General features: G+C 33.8%; 1 protein-coding gene across 9 annotated transcripts in view; it reads right to left on the bottom strand.

Moving 5' to 3' along the window:
- Nucleotides 1–12,009, bottom strand: part of LOC136833471 (insulin gene enhancer protein ISL-1-like) — a 567,526-nt gene that overhangs the window by 269,130 nt on the left and 286,387 nt on the right. For all 9 annotated transcript variants that reach the window (XM_067096209.1, XM_067096159.1, XM_067096004.1 and 6 more), the window contains one exon: nt 2,509–2,902. In XM_067096209.1, the coding sequence (XP_066952310.1) occupies nt 2,509–2,902 (394 nt within the window). The remainder of the gene's footprint in view (nt 1–2,508; nt 2,903–12,009) is intronic.

Consider the following 12,009-nt stretch of genomic DNA (forward strand, 5'->3'; position numbering starts at 1 on the left):
GTGTAAATGTGAAATAAAATAACATGTGTAAAGAAATGTTTCCAATATGAATTTAAACAAAAAATGTTCGGTATGTGCTAAAGTGCTTAGATAAGATGTCGTATTTCGTGTAAAAGTTAAAACATAAAAGACAAGAGTTGATGATCAGGGGTCACTATACTATAAAAGATGCTACTGAGAACATGCGACAATAAAACAAGCAGGTTTAATGGACAAACAACAAATAAATCACATACAATTGAGAATGAACGTAACAACTGTCTAATTCATAAAGGAATGGAGCAATATAAAATGTAAGTGTACGTGAAGATTCCAGATAAACGTGATGAAAAAAGAAAAAGAATATAAAGGTACCAGTAAAAGTGTGTGTTTGAGAGAGAGAGAGAGAGAGAGAGAGAGAATGAATGAATATCATAGGCATGCGCGTTAGGTAACTGAGAGAGAGAGAGGAGGTACTCATTGTCATATACATATGTGTTTAGTAACAGGGATGTATGTGTGTGTGTGTGTGTGTGTGTGTGTGTGTGTGTGTGTGTGAGAGAGAGATACTTATTGTCATACATATGTGGTTGGTAACTGTGTGTGTGTGTGGGTTTGTGTGTGTGTGTGTGTGTGTGTGTGTGTTTGTGTGTGTACCGACTGTCATATACATACTGTATATGTCTGGCAACTGAATAAAAAAATAAGAAACACAAAAAGCAAAAAAATCATGTATAATGACGACAATACATGCTAAATATTTATATACATACATATATATGAACTTTAAGAAAGCAAAAACGTTAAATAATAAAAATGTTTACGAAAAAAATGGAATTAAAGGGGACAACAACAACAACAACAAACAATCAAACAATTGATATAAATGATTTCAAGTCGCTTCACAGCCATAGTTAGTCATAGTGATTCCGAGACCTTCTCTACTTCCTTTCTACCCCTTCTCCTCTTCCCCTTTCTCTTCCTCCTCAGTCTCCTTCCTCTTCGTCCTTATTCTGTTGTTCAGAAAGCAACCAACGTAAATACTAATTAATTTGCCTACATGTATGAAGGTAAATATAGCACTCATTTATACAGGCATTTACTATGTTTTATATATACATAAATATATATATATATATATATATATATATATATATATATATATATATATATATTATATATATAACATATATATAAATTCTGTATATATATATATATATATATATATATACATATATTTCATATATATTTTATATATAATATATACACAAACACAAACACACACATGTATACATACATATATATGTATATATGAATGTGTGTGTTTAAGGATGATAGCACATTTATACAATTCACTGCTTAAAAACAAAACGTTTATCTCAATTCAACCAATTCTTTAATAAACTAGCAGTCAAGCCAAGCAAACGTGATCTCACTCACTCGCGCGACAATCAATATATTCCTCCGAACCAATGATCACACTTATTCATTTGATAATCCATCTTACTCTGTTTTCAAGCGTTTTCATGCATTTTGTGTATGGGCCTTATATTCTCTAAAAGCCTTTTTTTTTTTAGTTTGTTAAGGGTTTATTAGGATTGTCTGAATAATAATAATATAATAATAATAATCTAGTTAAAATCGCACATTATCTCTGAGTAAAATAAAATTCACTCTTCAACTTAGTGCACCAATTTTCGGCTCATGGTCAGCCGTTCACAAAAAGCTTTACAAAAGATGGGTACTGATTACTGTTAGTTAGCGTAAATGTCATTTATTATAAGCCATCACCATCCAGTATCTTAGATTGAAAGACATCACATTAACCATAATCAACTATATATATATATATATATATATATATATATATATATATATATATATATATATATATATATATATATATGTACAATATAAAAACTTCGTGTCAGTGTCTATATAAACTAATACTGGACACGTTTATGACGAATGCATAACGGTCTTCTGCGTCATATCATTCATGAAGAGTTCGTTTTATTGTAATGACCGTTTGACCTTGGTTAAAATCGAGAAAATAAAATAATTTTTTGCTGATTGTCTAGAGTTAAAAAAATCAACATTTCACCTATCTCGCATGACAGTTGTTAACATTATCTTAATCTTCATCGGTGTTGAAGGGTTCTTTTCTAAACTGGGCTTGGGTAACGTTTCTAATAACATTGATATTATTACCGTCATCGTGACTCCTAAAATCTCTTTTCCTATCACCTCTCTGCCTGTCCAGTACTTAGTTGCAATATACTTTAACAAACCAAATGCTCTGTGACGCCATTTAGTAAAAAATTCCAATCGGTAAAAAAAAAAAGTTACTTTCAACAAGAAACCCAAACCCACAGCCTCCATCTTTACATACTTATATTTCAAACCCAGCCCACAGGCCTTATAATACTTTCGAAAGTATATAAGTACAGCCACAAAAAGAAGAAGAAGAAGAAGAAAAAGGAGAAGAGGAAGAAGAAAGAAGGAAGGTCTCGAATCCACTATGCCTACCTGAGCGTATGCAGCTGCTTCTCCGTGAGCACCGTTCGCACTCTCGTGGGTTTGCCTTCGCTTTTGTGCACCCGGCCGGTCGTGTCCTTCCTGGTTAGGCCCAGGCCGCCTCCGTTACCTCCTCCTCCTCCTCCTCCTCCTCCAACACTCCCTCCACTACCAGGTCCTGCACCTGTTACCACAACCCTACCACCACCACCTCCTCCTCCTCCTCCTCCACTATCTCCACCTCCACCTCCTTCTCCTCCACTACCACCTCCTCCTCCTCCTCCGCCTTCGCCTCCGCTGGTGCCTCCGTCGCTGCTGCCCTCCGTATCGCCTCGGCCTTCCACTGGCGGGGCACCTGCCGTGCTGGGTCTGCTGCCCTCTTGGCTCGTGGCGAGTTCGGGCTCCTCTGCGGGGGGAGAATTTATAGAGGTGATTGGTTAGCCTCAGAGTGGTCTGGGGTTTTATATAGTGCAACAATGGATAAAAAATACTGACCTTGAACAAGTGTTCGATGTTATCTGAAAAATCTTAATAGGGCACGGTTTAATCTGCATTGGAGTTTTAAATAAACCTTAGTAAACACTTCTATCGCCTCAGGAATTTAATGTACATGACTATTTTGATTTCAATTTTACTAAAAAAACTGCAAAGTATATATTTTTATTTTGCATTGGATTTTTAAATAAGAGTTAATAAACTCTTCTATCTCCTCAGGAATTTAATGTACATGACTTATTTTTATATAAATTTCACAAAAAAACAAGGTATATTTTTTTATTCTGCATTGGAGTTTTAAATAAACCTTAATAAACGCTTCTATCTCCTCAAGAATTTAATGTACAAGATTTATTTTTTTTTATTTAAAAAAACTGCAAAGTATATATATATTTTTATTTTGCTCTCGATTTTTAAATAAAACTTCATACAGACTTCTATCGCCTCAGGAATTTTATGCATGTCTTATTTGTAAGCCAACTTCACAAAAAAATTGCAAAGTATATTTTTTTATTCTGCATTGGATTTTTAAATAAACATTAATAAAAACTTTTATCTCCTCAGGAATCTTATATACATCACTTATTTTTCTTTTAATTTCGCTAAAAGAACTGCAAAGTATATGTCTTTTTCATCCTGCACTGGATTTTTAAATAAAAATTAACATACACTTCTATCTCCTCAGGAATTTTATTTACGTGGCTTATTTTAAATTCAACTTCACTAAAAATAGCTACAAAGTATATATTTTTTTTATTATACAATGTATAAAATAAAACTTAAAATACACTTCTATCTCCTCAGGAATTTTATGCATATGTCTTATTTTTAATTCAATTTCACAAAAAAAAATTGCAATGTATATTTTTTATTCTGCATTGGATTTTTAAATAAACCTTAATAAAAACTCCTATCTCCTCAGGAATTTTATGCATATGTCTTATTTTCATTTCAATTTCACTAAAAAAACTGCAAAGAATATTTTTTTTATTCTGCATTGGATTTTTAAATAAAATTTACCTTCTATCTCCTCAGGAATTTTATGCATGTCTTATCTTTATTTCAATTTCACTAAAAAAACTGCAAAGTATATTTTTTACTCTGCATTGAATTTTTAAATAAATTTAATAAATGCTTCAAACTCCCCAGGAATTTTATGGACATGTCTTATTTTTAATTCAGTTTCACTAAAAAAATTGCAATGTATATTTTTTATTCTGCATTGGATTTTTAAATAATCCTTAGTAAAACTTCTACCTCCTCAGGAATTTTATATACATGACTTATTCTTCTTTTTATTTCAATAAAAAACTACAGAGTATATTTCTCTTCCAGATTTTCTAAAATGCAACGGTTTATAATGTTCTTGTGTTTTCATTTAAACTGCAACGAACGATTTTTTTTAGACATTGTAAAGGACCTAGTAGATTTTCTTTCATAAACTTAAAAAAAAATCTTAAGGATAGGTTTTCTATGGCTTCCTATAAACTGCAATATACGGTTCTGTCATTTCATAAATTTTAAATGACATGACTTCTATTCTTCTTTGTAAATTTTTCATGTATTTTCTTAATATAAACTTAAATGCATAGTTTCGTCCTTCCAGAAATTTAAAAGACCGTAATTTATTTTTCACGGTATACCGGAAGCAAAATAACAATATAAGCTTTTGTATTTTTAACCATTTCAAATGACTTGCCATATATTCTCTTCAATTTCGTAAAAAAAAAAAAATACTGCATTACATAATTTTTCTCCTCAGAAATTCCTAAGGAAACAGCCTATATTCTAAAATTTCGAAAAACTCTGTAATGTGCATTTTACTTTCCGAAATTTATAAGACAACTGACTATTCATTTTTAGTTTCCTGAAAAGAAAACTGTTGAGATGGCTTTGTCTGTCCGTCGCACTTTTTCTGTCGACCCTCCGAGCTTAAAAACTACTGAGGCTAGAGGGCTGTAAATTGGTATGTGGATCATCCACCCTCCAGTCATCAAACATACCAAATTGCAGTCCTCTAGCCTCAGTAGTTTCTATTTTATTTAACGTTAAAGTTAGCCATAATCGTGTTTCTGACAACGATATAGGACAGGCCACAACGGCTGGCTGCGAGCTTCATGGGCCGCGGCTCATACAGCATTATACCGAGACCACCGAAAAATAGATCTATTTTCCCGGTGGCTTGATACCTTTGTACAGAAAACTCGATTGCGCCGGAGAATCTTCGGCGTATTTTTTTATTGTTCTTACTATTTTTTCAGAATGCCAATGTGGACGGATGTTCTTTTTCCGAATTTTCATGTTAATTTTTTTTTTCGAAATTTCCGTATATTTGATCGATTTCCTCTTGTTCTCAAGCAAAGATATTGCAACAGACACTCGTCTTTGAATAGAATCTTACTACAGGATAAAACTCCTGATCTTTTTAAAAACACGAGCTATGCACGAAAGGCCTCTAACTTAAAAAGTGCGAGCGCAAAGTATATTAAGCGATAGTATATTTAGTGATAGTGAAATTAAGAGCAAGTTTATCATGCACAGGCAGATGAATTGCTAAATTATATTCAAAAATGACATTCAAATACAAAATATACCATGAACGTACAAAAAAATAAACAAAAAATAAATGAAGCTACTGACGGAGAATATTGATAACTAATAAATACGGTAAGGCCACATAATAAGAGTATAATTATTCGTTATTACTCACTAACTTTTACTTTAAAAAAATTGCTATGTTGATTACATGCTGTTATACCAACCACAGTCACAAATATGAAATTAATTATATTATCATAATATTTTTTTCCTAGCACATTCTCCTAGTCTTGTTATTTTTCCAAACGAGGCTAACTTCTTTTTTAGCCTCTGGTTTTAGAACTGCTTTTTAGCCTCTGGTTTTAGAACTACTTTTTAGCCTCTGGTTTTAGAACTACTTTTTAACATCTGGTTTAGAAATGCTTTTTAGCTTCTGGTTTTAGAACTCCTTTTTAGCCTCTGGTTATAGAACTCCTTTTTAGCTTCTGGTTTTAGAACACCTTTTTAGCCTCTGGTTTTAGAACTCCATTTTTACCTCTGATTTTAGAACTGTTTTGTAGCCTCTGGTTTTAGAACTCCTTTTTAGCCTCTGGTTTTACAACTGCTTTTTAGCCTCTGGTTTTAGAACTCCTTTTTAGCCTCTGGTTTTAGAACTCCTTTTTAGACTCTAGTTTTAGAACTCCTTTTTAGCTTCTGGTTTTAGAACATCTTTTTAGCCTCTCGTTTTAGAACTCCATTTTTACCTCTGGTTTTAGAACTGCTTTTTAGCCTCTGGTTTTAGAACTACTTTTTAGCCTCTGGTTTTAGAACTCCTTTTTAGCCTCTGGTTTTAGAACTGCTTTTTTGACTCTGGTTTTAGAACTCCATTTTAGCCTCTGGTTTTAGAACTGCTTTGTAGCCTCTCGTTTTAGAACTCCTTTTTAGCTTCTGGTTTTAGAACACCTTTTTAACCTCTGGTTTTAGAACTCCTTTTTAGCCTCTGGTTTTAGAACTCCTTTAGCCCCTGATTTTAGAGCTCCTTTTTGGCCTCTGGTTTTAGAGCTCCTTTTTAGCTTGTTCTACAAATGTATATTTGAAGTAAATAACACAGCCAGGTGTTCCGTATTTATACTTCCACATTACGTGATGAATTCCACCGCATATGATCGTATTTCTGTTATTCGTTGAGCTCTGACCTTGAATGCCTGATAATTTTGAAGATAAAGTTTACAAAACTGCTAATGTGCCAAATATAAAAACTTAAATTTACAAATAATGATTTTAATATTACTTTTGGTTAGGTTTCAAGGCAAAGAAAAAAGTTTACAGTTGTGTATATACATATATATACAGTATGTATATATATATATATATATATATATATATATATATATATATATATATATATATATATATATATATATATATATAGTAAATGTGTGTGTTGCCTGCTGTGAGCTTTGTCATTCTTCACGCTGTCTCGATGTACAGAACAAAAAACACATTCAAGTAACATATGAACCCAATATCTGGTTCCAAGCTATTTATTGATTAATTTTACAATTTCAGTTCGATTATGATTTGGATGACTGACAGGAGTATTTTTGCAGGGAACTCTGCTACAAAGGTCACATAAGATGCCACATTTTGTTGCTTTCCACCAAATAGTGATCTTAAGACAAATTAATGCGTCTTGGGATCATTGTGTATAATTACTGTGTCACTTCAATTTAGCTAATTAAGAGCTAAAAAGATCCTTTTATAACTTTCAAATACACACATAGAATCTATATATATATATATATATATATATATATATATATATATATATATATATATATATATATATATATATATATATATATATATATATAGAGAGAGAGAGAGAGAGAAGAGTGTGTGTTGAAAGTTGAGTAAAGGAACACAGCTCTCAATTAGGTATATTGTATTTATTATATATGTATACACATATATATATATATATATATATATATATATATATATATATACATATATATATGTATATACAGTATAAATATTATATATTGTGACTTATTTATTTATGGTGCATGTGTGTGTATACATACATAATTATATGTACGCGAATGCACACGTACGTCAGTAACCTCTAAGCCCATAAACCCTCAGTGATGCGCACAGGGACACAAATTTTTTGGTCATTCCTCGCTACAATATAAATAATGGAATCTCTAATGGATCATTTCCCCTTAATGGCTCTATACGCGCGGCAGAGTCCATAAAATGACCATAAAAGGTAATTTGTGAATGTAACATTTTAATCATGAAAGCGGTGGATATCATAATTAAGTAGAGATATGCACTTTTGCACTTAATGCTGAATGCAATGCAGGCTTTTAGAGGGACGTCACAAAAGAGCAAAAATATATAAAAAAAAATAATAATTCGCTGACATTTGCTTTGGTCTGGGAGAGAGAGAGAGAGAGAGAGAGAGAGAGAGAGGGGGGGGGAACTATAACATGCAATCACACTTGAAGCAAGAAGGTCAGTATAATCGCCAAGATTCCAGAAATTAACGTATAATGAAAGGTCAATCACATTCAATGGAATATATATATATATATATATATATATATATATATATATATATATATATATATATATATATATATATATATAATATAGAATATATAATGTATTTATATATATATATATATATATATATATATATATATATATATAAATACATTATATATTCTATTAACAATTACCATAGCTAAAACCAGAGATACTAAAGATATAAAGTTATAAGTCCGAATAACTCTAGTCTAAGCCAGGCGAGAGAGAGAGAGCAAATAAATTGTAGATAACCTATGTTCTCCAATATGTTTATTAAGCTTAAAGATTTGAACAATGCAAGGAAAAAGAGAAAGTAAATTCGTGTGAGCCTAAGTGAAAATAACAAGTAAAAAATGCGCCGAAGTTTCTTCGGCGTAATCGAGTTTTCTGTACAGCATATAATCAAAGCCACTGTGTAAAGACATCTATCTTTCGGTGGTCTCGGTATAATGCTGTATGAGCCGCCTCCCATTAAACTTTTACCACTGCTCGGTGGTGGCCTGTCCTATATCGTTGCCTGACGCACGATTATGGCTAAATTTAACCTTAAATAAAATAAAAACTACAGAGGAGGCTAGAGGGCTGCAATTTGGTATGTTGGATGATTGGAGGGTGGATGATCAACATATCAATTTGCAGCCCTCTAGCATTAGTAATTTTTAAGATCTGAGGGCGGACAGAAAAAGTGCGGATGGACAGACAAAGCCGGCGCAATAATTTTCTTTTACAGAAAACTAAAAATGAATACAAGGGAATAAACGTTTTCGTTTGTACAAATTTTAAATTGCATTTTGGCGACTAATAAGTATAATTTTAATTTTCATATTATTACTATGAAAGTAAGACTTACTGTTTGATTAGCTAGACGAGATTTACACAGGCCACTGAAACTTGCAACAAACTTTAATAGAAGGAATGAGTTGCAATGAAGCACGATGGTAAAATTGGCAAATTACGACCTCCGTCAGACTGGCCCCGAAGAATTCATTTCCATCCACTAATTTGGAAATTACTATTTTTTCTTCAACATGGGTAATTAGGGGAACAGTGGCTCGATAATAATTAAAATGACTGAAAGATATAATATACTGCAATTTGTTTGCAAAACGGCAAAACTGGACTTAAGCACAGAAATACCAGTTTCTTAAAAGCCTTGCAAGAATTAGCGACAAGTTATCGGAATTCATGAAAATACTGAATTTCAGCGTTCTGATAACATGCTTTCACTTAAAATACCACCTGCAATCCACCAACCAGAAGAGGAATTGTCGAGAACTCTTTAAGCGTCTTCGATGACCCAAGAAAACAAAATGAAATCAATCAAGGTCTTCAAGAAAGGACTACCGAGGGCAGGATCGCCAAGGATATAATCGAAGACGAGTTTCAGTTTCTTGAGCGAAGTCTTTAAGTGTTACCATTCCTAATACGCACGCGTTCGTATGGAACAAGCAGAAAAAAACCCATTAAATTTCTATATTTATTGTTCTATAAAAAAAAAACAGAGACGAGAGCAGTATGGTTAAGGTTCCACTACGATAGAGTGAAGGGATTTCATTCTGCCCCAGGTACAAAAATCTTCAAGAGGCGGGATGTGCTTCCAACACAATTCAACATGATCCACGAAAGCTTTAGCAATTTTTTACTCTTATAATTACAGATAAAACTCCTTATTTAAGGATACGCTTAACCTACAGTTGCAGAAAATTTATGAAACCTCCCGTTCAAGGCGTTGCATGAAGCAAAAAAAAAAAAATGTAATAAATTCATTATAATAAACCGCTGACTCCACAGTCAACATATAAGATCTGATTTTCAGCAAGAGAAGAAATAAACGGCAAACTGAAAAGTGAAAGCTAAAATTCCTAGCCTAAAGTAGCAGTAAAATTTTCGGATGGTGACCATTTTAACAGGAGCGTACTGAACAAAAAACATATGCGTACACACACACACACACACATATACTATATATATATATATATATATATATATATATATATATATATATATATATATATATATATATATATATATATACATAATATGCAACCTAGGAGACAGAGAGAGAGAGAGAGAGAGAGAGTCGCCGTCCGTTCCATTACACTCACCCTCCAGTAGCCTGTCATAAGCAACATGATGTAAAGCACACATACACTACATATAAAATATCCGGGAAAGGGGGAGAGAGAGAGAGAGGGGGGAGGGGAGGGGATATGGATTTAGTTTTAGTAGTAGTTAACCTGACCAGCAATTTGATGCAACGGCCTCTTTACGACTGATACGACAGAAGCCAATCACCGTCCCTATCCTTCGGGATACCTAAACCATCCCCACCCGCCCCCTCCCCGACTCCGGCCCCCGTCAACGTAAGCCAAACCACCTGCCAGGTGCGCAACGATCAAACGTAATTACCGACCCTCAATTACCTGTACGCCAAATCACAGCTCGGGGGAATATGCTTAATCAAAGTCCCATAAAAGGCGAATCAAAATCTCTCTCTCTCTCTCTCTCTCTCTCTCTCTCTCTCTCTCTCTCTCTCTCTCTCTCATATTTTTTAATTGCTCTAGAGTGCGGGACTTAACGGTTTAATATCATAGGGTTGAGTTTTTTACCATATAATGGTTAACCCTCTAAGCCGAAATGTATATTTATATTTATATGTTATATGTACAGTATATGTACATGTGTATATTTACATAAATATATAAATATATACAGTATATATATAATATATATATATATAATATATATATATATATATATATATATATATATATATATATATATATATATATAATATATATATATATATATATATATATATATATATATATATATATATATATATATATATATATATATATATATTACATGTACGTTAGCGTGTGTGAGCGTATTAATCCAATCCAGAAAAATAAAAAAAACAAACGAAAATAGAAGATTCAAGATGGAACCTCGACTTTTCCCCATCAAAACTCCTCAACAATAAGAGTTAACCGTGAGATGAAAAAAAAAAGAGAAGAATATGAGAAAAGATTAAACAAAGCTTCATCGTCTGCCTTGGCCCTCCCCCCACCCCCCACTTTCCACCGGGGTAAAAGGGACCCTCCCTCTATGGGTGGGTGGGTTGGCGCGTGGGTAGGTGCCCGGGGCATGGAGGTGGGGGAGGAGTACGTGGCGTTGGAAAACGCAATCACACTAACCGCGGATCGATCGATCACTAGAGCGCCGTTGAAAAGGGAAGGAACATGCGACATGGCGTGTATATGCGGTTGGGCGACAAGTGTACCACACACTCTTTATATCACCTGTCTCTCACACCCGCCGCCGTCACCTATCTACCCTTCACCCCCCTCCCCCTCCCTCTCTCCTTCTCTCCTCCTCCTTTTGTGTCCTCCTCTACCCCTCCCTACCCCCACCTCAGCTCCATCTCCCTATGATATTTCTCTTCTTCCCTGCTATCAATTCCTCACTCAAATCTGTTTCTATCATTATCACTTTTATGGTATTATGTCATATTCTCTCTCTCTCTCTCTCTCTCTCTCTCTCTCTCTCTCTCTCTCTCTCTCTCTCTCCTTTTGCGTCCTCCACCTCACCCTCTCCCACCTCAGCTCCATCTTTCTATGATATGTCCTCTCCTTCCCTATTGTCACTACGTCACTCAAATCTGTTCCCATCATTATCACTTTCATGGTATTATGGCATTATCATTATTCTCTCTCTCTCTCTCTCTCTCTCTCTCTCTCTCTCTCTCTCTCTCTCTCTCTCTCTCTCTCGCTAGTTTTTACCACAGCATCGTTAGTAAATATAGAACGAATAAGCTGACTAGAGCTGGTACTGTACGGATCGGCTGATCAGGAAAGAATTTACTACAAAACGTCCTTACAAGAACGATACACGGATAAA

Source organism: Macrobrachium rosenbergii, chromosome 1, assembly GCF_040412425.1.
Source record: "Macrobrachium rosenbergii isolate ZJJX-2024 chromosome 1, ASM4041242v1, whole genome shotgun sequence".
In the NCBI taxonomy this organism is placed as follows: Eukaryota; Metazoa; Arthropoda; class Malacostraca; order Decapoda; family Palaemonidae; genus Macrobrachium; species Macrobrachium rosenbergii.